Source organism: Malurus melanocephalus, unplaced genomic scaffold, assembly GCF_030028575.1.
Source record: "Malurus melanocephalus ecotype Western Australia unplaced genomic scaffold, MMel_1.1 scaffold_239, whole genome shotgun sequence".
NCBI lineage: Eukaryota > Metazoa > Chordata > Aves > Passeriformes > Maluridae > Malurus > Malurus melanocephalus.
Window position 1 is genome coordinate 188,224 of NW_026623471.1, and position 15,233 is coordinate 203,456.

The 15,233-nt window shown below is 39.7% G+C and overlaps 1 protein-coding gene across 1 annotated transcript in view; it reads right to left on the reverse strand.

The window, feature by feature from the left end:
• CLTRN (collectrin, amino acid transport regulator) overlaps window positions 1-11,584 on the reverse strand; it is a 21,335-nt gene extending 9,751 nt beyond the window's left edge. Inside the window, exons 1-3 of the mRNA XM_057375121.1 lie at window positions 11,441-11,584; window positions 11,008-11,066; window positions 5,288-5,373 (exon numbers count right to left, since the gene is read on the reverse strand). Of these exons, the coding sequence (XP_057231104.1) occupies window positions 5,288-5,373; window positions 11,008-11,066; window positions 11,441-11,507 (212 nt within the window). The 5' untranslated portion in view covers window positions 11,508-11,584. The remainder of the gene's footprint in view (window positions 1-5,287; window positions 5,374-11,007; window positions 11,067-11,440) is intronic.
• Between the last annotated feature and the right edge of the window lie 3,649 nt (window positions 11,585-15,233).

A 15,233-nucleotide genomic window follows, 5' to 3' on the forward strand; every position in this document is an offset into this window, starting at 1 on the left:
CTGAACAAACTCAATTATCTCATCTTTTCCTCACAGGAGAGGTGCTCCAGCCCTCTAATCACAGAATCACAGAATGTTCTGAGTTGCAAGGGACCCACAAGAATCATTAAGTCCAACTCTCATGGGAGTGATCCATACAGGGATCAAAGCCACAAGATTGGCATGATTAGCACCATCCTCCAACCAACAGAGCTGATTTCATTTTGTCTCCTTGGAGCTTGGTCAACAAGTCCATGTCCTTCCTGTGCTAGGAGCCCAAGCTGGACGCAGCATTGCAGGTGAGTTCCCACCAGAGCAGAGCACAGGGGCAAAATCCCTTCCCTCACCCTCCAGGCCATGCTGCTTTTGGTGCAGTCCAGGATACACTTGGCTTTCTGGGCTGAGTGATCGTTCCAAAAAGATATACAATAAAATGGAAAGCAATGATTTGGCACTGCCAAAATGTCCACTTTTACCTCTCTAAAACAATATCAACTTTGCAAATACAGAATATTTTTATGGCCAAAAGAGGAAAGCCATCCTCTGAAATTTGAAAAGATGTTCACATCAGTTTTGTGGCAACAGTCAGATGATGAAAGCAGATTTATTCTTTGCAAAACAAAAGGAAAGCACAAAATTTACASGAGAGGGGGAAAAATGCTTTCTTTTGGCTGGTGGCTGACAAACTCTTGCTGACTTCACAGAATATCTAAAACTGTAACTGCAGAGGAAGGTTTCTATCTTGGTATTTATAACAGTAGGACCCAAAACTTTAGGTTATAAAAGTTCCTAAAGCTGCAGTTTCTATGGTGCAATCAAAAACTGGGCCAGGTGGAAAATCTGAGTTGGTGTTGCCCTAGAGATGCTCTTGAAATGGGGTAAGTGAAGAAAGATCCCCAAATAGAAAGATAAATTGATCCCCAAAGAGAAAGATAAAGGTAGACAAAGACTAGTAGAACACCCTGACTTCCATACCCTCATTCAAAGACTCTTCAAGCTAGGGTCTTCCCTGAAGTGCCACAGCTTTCAGCATGAGACAAGCAGTCAGTCACCACAGTCATTCAACATCTTCTTTAGAACAAACAGCACTGAAACAAGGGGCAGCAAGAATCACACTAGGATACATAAATTTGGCTTCCTTCTTCTCCCTGTTGTTTCTAAAATCCTTCTCAATTACAAGCATCCAAAATCTGACTTTACTGCCACCACCTTTTCATCAGTGGAATCCAAACACCACAAACCCTTCCAGGCTCCAAAGAGAATAATCCTACTCATGATTAGTTCAAAGGGGGTAAGTAAACAACAAAACAAACTGGTTCAACAAGCACCAATGTGGCAATTTGTGTTCAGTGATGCACTTTTTTTTTTTTCTCCCATGCCATTTGTGTGCAGGTTTAATTCACAACACGCAGAACCATTGCAACTATGCAGTCACACTGTATAGATCCAAGAAACCTGGCCTCTCCAGGCATTAATGAAGTGTATTTGTAAATATATATGTGGGCATTTTTTCTTTCCTTAGCAGCTGATAGATTTTTGACGTGGGGATTATAGGAGACCATTATCATCAAAATGACRAGATCCTGGTCCGGCCTTATGGCACCATGGCAAACATCCAAAACTGCATTTCCCTTCATGTACTCAAACACTGGTGACTAGAGTACAGGAAATCCTGGCAATTCCTTGGCCTGAAACACCATCATTGTTCCTTATGGAAATTTAAAGGGTTGTTTAGGGATAAGAAAGCTGTCAGAGAGTCAAAAGGAGCTGAGTGCATGCAGTGGCTGTTAACTCATGAAAGAACCCCAGTCCCCAAGTCCTAGATGCCTATCTCCAGCTCTCCCAAATGCATCCTGCTCTTCATAATCCAGGGATCTGCAGCTGCTCCTGCAAAGGAATGTTATTTTGTTCCCAGCAGCCATGGGATCAGCTTGATGTAACAGCTTTACTTCAGAATCTTATTTTGTTGTTCTGAATGGTCACAATATTTTTAGTATCAAAAAAGACTGTCTTAGGAAGATAGATAATGTTGATGATCATTTTTCTGGTCACTTCGTAAGGAAAATTTCAGGGTTTTTAATCTATAAATGGGAAGAAGATGTACCCAAAGTAGATTCTGTTATTTGAATGAAAACAAATGTGTTTACATGCTTTCTGCTCTAAAGATTAACTAGTCTTAGGGCCCAAAATACATTAATATTATTTCAAATGAGTCACAGATTAGAGAAACCAGGGTTACCAAYACAGGCTACAACATTAATTTTTTAACACTAAGAGATCAAAGGTTGGCTTACGTAGTTCATGACCATATGTATTGCAAATCAATTGAAAGGCCATATATAAAACAGGAAATAAAGGGGTGTTAATTCTCCACTGAAAAAGAAGTATTGATTTGTATCTCTAATAATAGTTAYTGAATAATTTGATTGATTGTGCCTTTCTTTTGTTTCGCGCAAACTTGATTTTGAAAAGCCTTTCAAACATTAAACACTGTTCCATGATTTATTAAATTTCAGTTTAGAAATTAACTTTAGAGAACTTGAGATGTAACGTGCAATCCTCCCCATTCTGTGCTGGATCACTCAGTGCTTACACAAGGACAACAACAGCATCAACTACTGTTTTCAGCAGCCTATTGAAATGCTCGTCATCACAGGCTGCCTTTTATCCAACTTCAGAAGCCTAAGGAGGTGACTTTGAATGTCAAAAATGATGAGGCAGACTGCAACAATGGTTATCCTGGTCCACCATACAAATTATTTTGGGGCCTGATACAGCTTCCTGAAGTTAATGGCATTTGGGTCTCATGTGGAAGTTAGCTGTGGCTGTGAGTTACTTCAGGGCTGTGGGTGTGTTAGAAATTAATTGRATGGTAAAGGGGAGGTTTGTCACATCCTGGCTATGGCCACGTGCRTAATTTACACCCTGGCAGAACCAGTATTCAGTTATGTAAAATAATAGTGATTTTTTTCATGAGTTTTATTTGAATGCAAAATTTCCATAGGTTTAGATGCTTCCAGAATGCAGTCACAGGCCATTTGTTGTTATATGACAGAATAATTGCTCATTGGTCTYTTACATTCCCTGAAGAAAATCTGTTGGCATTTTCCTGCAAGAGCTCCTGTAGTGAAATGCAATTTATTTGCCAGCAGTGCAACGTAATTTATTTGCTACAAGCTCCTGCTTGTGCCTCCCTCTTCACCCCAGTGAAGTCTCTTCACCAGCTCTGGCAGGGTGCTGTTCCTGTKCACAGCATGCTGCTGTACCCTCTGGGATGCCGGGAGCTCCCACACCTCCTGCGGCAGAGGGGATGAAGTGAGACTGCACTCCTTCCTTGCAGCTGCCAGCCACAAGGGTGKGAAAAGTGGTGTGTTATTACCAGGACATCTCACACAACAGAGGCTTTCACAGTCTTCCTGCTCCCATGGAACAGGCAGGTTTTTTGAGGTGTATTGGGAGGTTCRTCTAGCTTCTCCATCACTAAACGGGGACTCTGGGATTTGGGAGAGGTCAGTGCATAGGAAACTCCTCAGCCTGCTGCCTAGGAAGTTGTGCCAGACCTCAGTGCTGTCCTTCAAGTGACATGCTGTCCATAATGACCCCAAAGGTGTCTCTAAGTCCTAGATGAGTCATTAGTCATACACCCCATGAGGCTGTACCTAAGTTATACCCCATGAGAAAGCCTCAKATCATCTTCAATAGACGTAAAGATGCCCACAGCTGGCTGATTCCAAATACTGAGTTTTCTGACCAACTTAGTAGCAGGGAATTATTGATGTGTGCAACACCACCTTCAGAATGGAGTAACACTGGCATCAACATATTTGACCAGATGAAAACTCCCTTAGTAGCAAACTGAATTAAGTGAGTATAAATTCTATGATTGCCCAGCATGGATACAGGTAACTGTCATTACAACTCCTACTCCTTCCATGCTGGCTTGACTTTCTTCCCATTCCTGCACCAACCTTATTTCAGTCTACAGAAAACCACAGTGCTTGAAGAGGAAAAAGATCACCGGCTGTGATCTTTTTTGGCTTTTTGCTGTATGAAAGCACTATGACTTTGAAGGAAGAGAATAATTTTTAAAAAGGACCCAGGACTAAAATAAGTATAAAAAAGTGAATCTTTATGGATCAGATGCTGAATGAAAACTCTGCTGCTTTGAAAACCTGAGAAAGAAGTCCTACATAATCATCTGTAATTAGCTTGTATCTTGAACTCATTTTTTTAAGTGTCATTTTAATTGTGTTGAGTAGCACACTTGTCTGTTTTTGTTAAGCTTGATGTAATGCTCTCTTGCTCAAAGGAGACCACTTCTGAGGCATAAAAATGAAACAGCAGGAATCAAACACTCCTGTCATGCAGAGGGGGAAATCTCCTTTTATTTAAGAGAAGTGCAGCAGCCACAATAATCACCATGTAACWAAAGTTAACTAATATCTTTGCAAATTTGGAATATGCTTCACCTCATGCAAGGACAGCCTGAAGCAGTTTTATTTTTAAGAAAATTGGAAAGCTTATCCTTTTTAGCCTACCAGAACCATCAATCTTTCATTTCAGATTGAAAAACAATGAAAAAAATAATAGGCCTATGGAAATGCACTTACAAAGTTTTTCACTGAAGAAAGATAAGAGCATCCTGAAAATACAGCTTACTAAATGGTCTGTCTAATCTGGTATCTAATTTCATACAGCAGCAAGGATCAGAAGCCTGAAAAGAATATTCAATACCTCAGGGTAGATTTAATCCCAAAACCAATTAAAGGCTGATTTCTATCTGCACTGCAACATCTGAAACTTCTTGATGGTAGGTAACTCAACCACTGTGATATCAGGGATAGGAACGCCCAGCCGAGCACAGCACAGCTATCCACCTCCCAGGGCTCTGAGTCAGCTCATCTGCAGCACACTGCTGAAGCTGAGCTCTAAGAAGCACCAGAGCTCCTTACTCAAAGGTCTGTACTGCCTTTCTTGACCTCCCAGTGTGACCCTGCRCCTCCCCCCAGCATGATCTCCACAAGGTGTCAAATCTTACTGTCCCATGCTGCTTAAAGTGAACTGACACCATCCCACTGAGATCCACAGCTGGGTCACTTCACATCAACAGGGATACTGGTTCAAAGATGGAACACTGCCTGAGACAGAGACAGTATGATGTTAAATATGTATCTGGGTGTCAGAGAAGTGTACTGGAACAGCTTTTGGAATCTCTATATAATGATTTCTACAGTTYAGTACAGCAGAGGACAGGCCACTACATGCAGCATTGTTAATATGTATAAGGCAAATCCAAGCAGATGCTTACTGAGTCGTGCTCTTGCTGGAATATCTTCTCATTGCAAAAGCCACCATTGCTTTGAAGAGGTACTCTTCATTAGCATCCCAGGCATACTGTAAAGGAAGATGGAAAATAATTAGTTCCAGCACCAGTGCTGGCAGTACAGAGAGGGAAAAGAGTTGCTGACCTTGAAATGCTGTATCGATCAAGAAAAAGAATAAATTCTCTGGTTGTGCTAAGAAAATAAATGMCCATTATTTAGCATAGACAAAGGACTTTTTATAAAGGAAAAACAAAAGTGCAATATAAACTGTAATATAAATAGTATACACTGCAAAGAATGTTTCCAAATGTTGAATTAACTGAATGTTTCTGAAAGCTGACCAAACTAGAGATGTAACGTTTCTTATATCAAAGATTAGGCATATTACTAGACTTCCCCCACACAGCTACATTCATGCCCTTGCCTCTTTTGCTGGATGAAGTTAAAGTAGAAGGTTTAAATTCACCCTCAAAGACCATTTTCCTCTGCCCAAAAATAATAATAAAAGACCTCTAATGTTGAAGGCATTCTCTGGGAGTTGGACACCAGGAAATAAAATGAGATTGCAGCCTTATTACTGCATACTGTCCTGATTACTAGACTCAACTGTATTACAAATTATTATATTGCATGTGGATAAAAGAAAGAAAATAGCATCCTTACTACTTCAATAAGAAGCAGAATGTAGGCTCCAAAAACATTTCTATGTTGTTTTGATGAAAAAACATGCTTCCATAATTTAAGTTTTCTGAGACAGCTTCACTGGGTTCCCCTGGGCTTTCTTTCACATATGCAATTCTAATGACCTGGAAGAACTGCATCTATGACATTTTTAYAACAGGAACCATGACTGAAGCATGCTGATTGAATTTCCCCTTTCAGCAGATTACAAATATTATTAGTTTCTTGGAATTATATTAAGGGAGGTTAGAAACMGATTTCTTCAGTCAATCAGAGAACAAATCTAATCTTTAACTTTCAGCATTAAAAAAAAAATCTGCTCTGTAATCATCCAAACCAGAAACCAGTGGTGTGGATASTTAACTCTGTTGTCAGCTTGGACCTACTTTTTCATGGTCCTTTATAATACTTTCAAAAACCAGCAATGTACATAAAAAAAAAACAATAAATAGCACTGAAAATTCAAAATCTTAATTCTGGTTTTTAGATTCCTATTTTGGGTGCATGGAGATGCAAACTCTCCACAAAAAGAAAGRGAATCCAACTTTCAGATATCTGCAGTCCTTATGCTGTGCTGGCATCCTGTGGACTAGGAAACTAAACAGGGAAGGAGGCAGTTATTTAAAGGGCAGACACTCATCTTGTTTATCACCTCTATATGAATGTTGAGTGAAATGGGCTCTCTGAGATGAGTTAGGACAGGGACAAGAAAGCTGAGGCAGCAGACAASTTCAGCAGCATTAAAGTGCAGCTGCAGTGCTGAGAACCTGGGTTCTGACTCACCAGTCTTGCCTCGTGAATGGAGCTGTGAGCATACTGTGATAATGCTTGCCAACCTGGGAACTTAAATTGAAAAAAAACCCCAAGAGACGAATGCTTTGGAAAGAAATTATAAAAGCCTGTGTTTTGATCCCACTGCACCAATGAAAACGTGGCAGTAATGACAGYAACTAGTACTAAAAAGAAAAAGAGRTCATGTAGTAAAGGAATTAATACAGATGGGAGCCATAAGACTATTTATCATTATTTTAAACATATCTGTATTTAAACCATGAAGCACAATTTGCAGCAGTAAAAGGGAAGATCTTTTTTTTTCTGCGTGTGGCACTATTGACTAAATCCCTACATGCCATCTGCAGTYTTTGAGAACAGGTCCAAAAGGACAGGAAAAAAAAATCATTTGTTAGCCAGTGGATTACACCAGCTGTAGAGATAATTTAATCAGTTGTCTTGAAAATGGATAATAATGAAGCACACTCCTTTTCATGCTTACATGGACACAAATAAAACACAGCACTACCAAGTACACGTACTCAGTATGTTTATGTTTAGTGCAATGCATATATGCAGGCACAATTTATCACAGTTTTCACAAATAATGCAGTAACCTAGGACCTCTTTAAGTCAGAATAACAAAAAGGGTATCTCAAAACAGGTAAAATAATATGTAGTGAGAAATTACAACCCCAGCTGAAAGGGTAAGTATTTGAAAAGAGACAGAATAAACAGAAAACAGCAAGAAAGAGGGGGAGAAGACTGGCAGAGAAAGCTCATTGGAAATCAGGGGTCTCCCTGAGCCAAGAGAAGATATTGCAGACAACCTTGTGGGAAGAAGAGCAAGAAGCCCCAAGAAAATGGAGATTGAAATGGGAAGTAGAGGAGATGGAGGTGGCTGTGGGCTCCAGGTGAACAAGAACCTTGGTGCATGACTGCATGMGAGAACATACAAGGGGAGGCAACATGAGGACGAAAAGTAAGGCACAAACAACTTTAAGCTAACAAACTGTATGAACTCAAGACAGGCGGGCATGAATTTCCAGAAAACAGTTTATAATCAGCAGCTTTCTCCAGCGGGATAGGTGCAAAGAAACCTTAAATGATTTGGATTAGAAGGGAATTCCAACTCCCCTGCTATGAGCAGAGACATCTTCCACTAAACCTGATTCATTCTACTATGGGGCTTTATCAGCTTCATCTTTATCCTCCAAATGCAAAGGYGTGGAGTGCAGCTGATGACTGAGGATGTTCCTATGCATTGTAGCTGTTGATGAACACTTTCTGATGCTATAGAGGAAGCATTAAATATAATTTGCAACCACACGCTATAAACATAATTGTTATCAATGAACCATTACACGATGATATCAGAACTGATGTTTACCATCTGCATTGCTCTACAAAGATGTTGGCTCAGTTGCAATTGCAATCCTCTATATGTTAAGGAGGAGCAGAACTGGATACAGCTAACTACAATGCCTCTTACTGAACGAAGAAGATGATGAGATAAGATRATGAATGTAAGTTGCTGATGTGGTGAAATGCTATTACTGTGCTCTAAAAAGACAAAATTTAAGACAGTAGAATGAGAACAGAATGGCCTGAGCAACCTAACCTGATTTCAGTGTTGACCTGGCTCTGGGCAGCAGAGGACTAGGGACCCTCCAAGATCTCTTCCCTCCTGAATGGTTCTGTTTAACCATACAGCCGCTCAGACTGCAGAGTGGCTACAGACACRCAAACACACTTTGAGGTCCCATGAGGTGGCAAGACACAAGGTGTATGTCAGCCTTTCTCCTCTTCATCCTCTACCYGGGAAGCAGCCCGAATACATGAGTCAGAAGGGAAGTGCACTTCACCTGGCAGCAGCCTGCAAGGTGCCACCACTCTGACTTMTGGTTAAAATGAGTGGTGCCACCAAGTTACAGGCTTGTCAGTGYCCATCACTTCTCACTCCCCAGTTGCCTCTGTCCCTTATGAATAACCTGTCTACCCCTCTGCTGACTCCATGAACAGAAACCAATTAGTGACTATCAGTTATTCCAGAAGAGAGTCATAAAGTCAAAACCATGCTCAGAGAGACTAATAAATCACCTTCCATTTAGGCCTACAGGCACCGTGTTTCCTCGTACRGATCAGCAAACAACGTCTCTGTCAAGTACACCCATTATTTGCAAATAAAATGATAAYGGCTGAATACCTACTGCATCTGAGCTGCTCTTTCCAGCTCCATTGTGATAAGAACTAAATAAATAGACTAAATGGAACTCCCTGCCTCAGAGTACAGCTTACCTGGTGAACAAATTAAAAATGGTGTCCTGTTTTCATCAGCCACACACAGTGGAAGACATGCACTAAACCATGTGAAAAGATGCAACAATCTATTTCCTATGCCCCTGAATGTACACTGGAGTTATCCTAGAGAAAAATGCCTACAGTATCAGGGCTTTCTGTTATCATGAAGCTTGCAGTCACTTGGAAATGAACGAAGTTGACCATTTTCTACTGTGACACAATGACAGTATTACATTTTTCTTTGCTAAAATACATAACACAAAAAAGTAAAGTCCCAAATTCTTTAACCAGAATGAATTTCAGTTTCATAGTAGTTTCAGTTTTCAATTTCAGTCATCCACAGAGAAGATTGCAATGGCAATGAAAAGGAACTACTAGCACTACCTGTGTAATTTATAAATTGTTTATTATTTGTGGTGATCTTGTATGGCATCATACCACTTTCAGCAAGTTGTTCTAAAATGCTGTTCTCCATTGTCCCATTCTTTGTGCTTTCAACACATTGCTATATGAAATAAACAACTACAAAAAAAACAGTAAAATCCTCAGTTGTTGCTTTTTGCTTGCAATATAAAGTGCCTTCAAGGGTAATGTTTTGTCTCATGTCTTTTTTGAATGAAAAACAAAAAAAAAATCTAAATTATCAACCTTATCTTATTTTGCTATAGCTGGAGAAGAAAAAGGCATTAAAAAAGGGCATTACTAGGAACTGAAATTTTTGATCTTTGCTACTATGTTGAACCAACTTGGAATCAAACTACTTGCAGTTATCATCAAGAGGAGCTTTAATAATTATTTTGATATATTTCAGCCATAGTATAACACTATTTTTAATAAATAAATAAAAAAAATACCCAGGCTTGCATTACTGTTTCATTAAAGTCTCGCACCCAAGAGAATTGACTTCAGTATGAATTTCCAGACATTTACTTTAGCAGGTATCTTGAACATTTATTTGTAATTTGTCTGGTTTATGAAGTTWTCAGTGAAATTTAGGTCCCTGCCAAAGTTAGTTTAAATTACCTGATCTTTCAGAGTAATTTTAGAACAGCTTCTACAGTGATTGGGAGTTTCTCATATCACCAGTCTTTTACAACATGCAACCTACTGCTTTGTGTTTCCCAGGGCTCATAACATAATCAGACACCAGACTTATAAGGAGGCATGACTGCCCAGGATGTTTCATACCTAATTTTCTGCTGAACCCTGTTAACATGCTGCTGATTTGCTCTAAGTATTCAAAACTACTAACAAAGTACTGGGCTCTGACATATTAAATAGTGCCTCAGATCAGGAAGGACCACTCAGTCATCTAATWTCCCAATCTCTTCCGTATCTCTCATTGCTCACACCGGTACTTCTACATTAAGCCCAAAGAACTGAATTAAGCCAGAGCATTTCAGTCCTCAAGAGACAAGCCTTTGCACCACAGGCAGAGAAGAAAGGCCACTRTCTGAAGCCCTCCATTAGCAGGAAATTGATGAGACATGCTTGAATGATCTCTACAGTTAATGCTTGTCTGAAAGCCTGATATAAAGTCCCATTTCATAAAGACCTAAAAATCTTTTCATGCTTCTCTTTGCCGACATACTTGACTTTACAATTAGCACTCTTAACCAGAAGTGCTTTTCCCAAAATACAGACTTACATTTATGCAGCACTTCTCATGCCTAAAGTGTAACATCCCTACTGCTTTTCCAGAGGGAAAAAAAAATCTTTGACAGAAAATTATGAACAAGCAAGCTTTATATTTCTTCTAAAGAATGCCATTTTAAGGAGTGYGCTAGTCAAATGTCAAGAAATGGATGCTTGGATCATGACTTGAGTGAACTATTACAATTAACACYGCRGAACAAATTGYTTGTGTTGCCTTCAGAAATTTTACAGKATGTATTACTTCTATTTTGAGAGAYAYTGAATCAGGAAGAATATGTGAAGATACTTTACTTACTGCATTATCTCCCAAAGCTGTTTTGATACTAATCCGTACTTTGAAAGCATTCTGTGCATCTGACACAAAGAGAAAAAAGAAAACATAAACTGATAGTCAGTCACAATATATTTTTAAATCATTTACCTCCCTGATTTTTTCACAAATATCAGTTTCTAAAAGTGTCTTAAGATATCACCCACTTAGGAGAACAGAAGTTACTTGCATGAAGAAAAGCCCTATAGAGTCTCAGTGAGGTTTACGATTTCCTCTTTAAGTGAGATCAACTTCCATATTTAATTTGCAAACTCATAAAAGAACTAAATGCTCAGGGTTTCAATCTTCAAACTGACGACAAACAGTTAGGATAAAAATCTGAGAAGTTGGCAGTTTTGTTGTCTAAACTGATAGCTAATTTCTCTAAAGAAGGATGGGAATCAGCTCCAAATCTTACCTGGCTTGCAGAGCTCAGCATGAGCAATGGCAACTACAGAGARTGTAAACAGCAAAGCCCGTAACATCCCGTCAGCATGGAAAGATTGAGGCAAAAAGAAGTGAGTCTCCCCTGTAAAGCACTCTTAAACTTTCTGTGACCCRGGATTAAAGCATCAGGAGCACAAGTGAGCGACCAAGTAAAAGGTTTAATAATTAACCCCCGTTATTTTAGCTAGAAACAGGCACCAGAAACAACTGTATTCTGTTAGTTATTTACTACCTTTCTCTGTAATTTAAAAAAAAACCAAAAAACAGGAAAAAAAAAAAAAGCTGCAACAAGTATTCAATTTTCCTTCTTCCTTTTTAGAAAAATACAAAATTTCACAGTGCTACAGGCCAATCTTTTTTTCTAAGAGGCTCAGTGTCAGCCAGACACACAAGGTGTCTGTGGGATGTCACACCAGAGCAGCTGGCACCTATTACCCACAGCAGGTGAATCCGAAGCTTGGCTGCCACTAGATCCCAAAGGAAGCTGCCACCTGTCTTCCATGGGAAACTGTCTGGCCCCACTGTGTGTGCTTGAGGATAAAGGAAGATTGGACACCCTTTTCACCCCACCAAAAGAAATGTGTGAGGAACACAGAATCCCTAGACCCCAAAAAACAGGGCTCAAGAATWGCCCCTCACTTGCCTTTGAACTCACAGCACTTGTGAACCTGATGGGCACAGTGTTGTGTCCCCCCATTCCCACCCCATGCCACTCCTGTGTCCTGGCTCAGGAACTGGTCTGAGCCCAGCAGAGCAAACGTCTTTCTCTGTACAAAAACAACCAACATCTGAGGCATTGCTTTACATGAAAAGAACTGTTATATGTATGGAGAAACATGTTTTTCCTGTYAGAGGCTTATTAGAGTAGCAACTAGAACAAGCAGAGGTGCAATAAAAGGACTTAGTAGGAAGCATGTTGAATGGGAACATGTTTTTGTTTTGYAGGCATGACCCACTGTGTATATGTATAAACACACACGTGTGGAAATATTATAATGCGCTCCACACTATCAATCAAATGTTTACCAAGACAAATAAATAAATGTGGAAGGAATAACAATTCAGAAACTGAAATGTATTGTAGGTATCTGAACAGTCTGCAATCTAGGCAGCAAGACAGGATTATTTTATTTCATTCGGCTGCTGGACTCCCCCTATAGCCATTCTGATTAATAGTTCTACACTTGAAGATGGCTTTGGAATTACTTTCAGTTGGTCCTTTAGCACTAAGAAGTGTATCTTGAGACTGCAAACCCGAAGAGCTTCACGCAAATGAMAAACAGTGAGAAAATCTGACTTAACCGGGACTGAATTTATGAAAAACAAGAACCAGTATTTACTACATTAGATACTTGGACTTTTGGGTAATAGAGAACTTAYTCTTTCAGTAATTTAAACTACTTTTAAAAGCCATTGTTAAAGGGCTTGATATCCTATCTTTAAAAGTCATTCACCAAGCTGATTCCCAGCACCTCTTTACTCTCACTAGGCAACCCAGTCTGGGTACAAAAACTATTGGATACATTATCTGCTTAGATGTTCAATCTATGCTTATGAAAACGAAAATGTGATGCATTCATTTCTAATGACAGCTTGAATTTACATGCTGTATTTATGCACAACAAAAGGAGTGCACTGTAAAATGTACAGATCTATGATGGACTATCAGGTTCCTGTAACAWTTGTAACTTTAAAAAAAATTAGAAMAAWGTGAATGCAATCAGTTTTAKGGTAAATTCATATGCATTKCTTCAATAGTGAACACGTGAACTTTTTTGTACCTTTGGGAGAAACACTGAAGAACTTGGGAAGAAAGGAGAAAAGCCAAGCACTCTTACCCTGTTGCCAGAAGGCAAATGGAGTGTGACACGCAGCATCACCACTTCTCCCTGCTGTAAAACACCACAAATAAGTTCTTCCCCTCAGAATTGCACGGGGCCAGTGTCAAAGTACAGTGAAGGCACACAACACCCAGTAGGAAAAACCTCAGAGGACATGACTGAATTCCCTGATCAGAGCTGCTGAATTGCAGCCAGGATGGCTGATTTTCCCCAATTTGTCTTGCTGGCAAGACGTTAGACAAATGATTTTTTCCAGCAGAGAGGGGAGGAGGCCAGGAGAAGCAGCAGTGTGATAAACACCCCAGCTCAGAGCTCACAGGGAGAGCATCRTGCAGTTGATATATACATACACAGCAACGTGGATGTGTGCCAAATGCATCCAGCTGAAGGCCCACGTGCTTATCCATTTCTACATGCACAGAGTGCTGCACACAAGAAACTAATTCCTACTCATCTATAAATCTCTTCCCAAAGCCAGCAYGTTTTTGAAATAATCCAGGTGGACATGCAAGACTACACCAGCTGTTAGCAGAAAGATAACTATGCTTCAAATTAATGGTATTTTTAAATACTGTCTTTAAAAGCASTGCAACTTTTCAGTTTGCAAATGGAGCATATCTGCATAATATAAAAAGACAGATAGACATTCTGCCACTTTGTATCTTTGTAATATATCTACATGCATGGATAACTTTCTGCCCAGCCTCTCTGCTCCCATTCTGGCCAGATACTGGCACTGGTTAAGCATGTCTTCATTTGTTTGCCACTGAATCAGTCAGGCATCAGTTTGCTTGAATAAATGACAATCTTCAAGCACATATAAAAGKTATGTTTTTAACTGATGACTTTATGAAGTGTTCGATTTTTAAGTAGTTCCTCTTTTTTAATACTTTTGTTTTTTCCTAACTCCTGTGGAACTACAGGTCATAGCCATGCAGAATTTCAAGCACAATCCACATTTCAGAAATATCACTGAACTAGTGCAAAGAATTATTTTTCTTACTGAACTAAATGAATTTGTCTGCCTGGTTGAAAATAAGAGTATCTCTGATTTTTTTCCAGTGTTTTCAATCGGCAGAAGTTCATGTTTTATCTGTATGTATATACTTAAGAATACATAATAATTTGGGCTACTAAGCAAATCAGGAGAGGACTGAAATTTCAAAGAAGCATATGACTCAGTRAAACAAATAAACAAACCCCTTCCATCTTCCCCATGTGATTAGCAATGTACTTTTTCTGCTCCTTCCAATGTCTTTGAAGTGGAAAATCCCAGGGAAGTAAAATATTGATAGCTATTGTATAAGTTAATTAACAGCTATGGCTAAACTTAGCCTCAGTTTTCAAATTTGACAAATTAACAATTTTAAACTCCAAGAAAGTTAATCTTTAGTCTTAAATAGCTGTGTCTAACTTTTATGAGGAAAGAGTTGATGTGTGACTGTCAGCATTAGTCACTCATGGAAATGTACCTGGAGAACTGCAGACCCAGTTGTGCACAGCACTGTGCAGTTCCCAGGGTGCAGTGGAAATGACAGACACTGCACGTCTTTTCCAGATTTTGGGGGAACAGGATGTTGAATGAGGACTGCCACCACTGCCATCACTGTAACAGTGCATAAGTGGCTTGGTTGTAACAGAGTTTGTATCAGTGCTCACAAACACAGACAGTGTGTGAGAAATCATTTACCTCTCAAGACAGTTGTGCCGGTGSGGGAAGGACACACTCTCCAGCATTCCCACAGATCGCCTTGGAAAGGGCATTTTGCAGTGAAAAGCACCAAGGACAGCCCACAGCAGGGCTGGCATTGAGAGTGAGCCAACATAGACTTCCAGCTTGGGGTGAGGAGGGGGCAAGGATGGTGCTGCTGCCACTTCATCATCACATTTATGATACAAACAACAGTGAAAACTAGCCCCTCC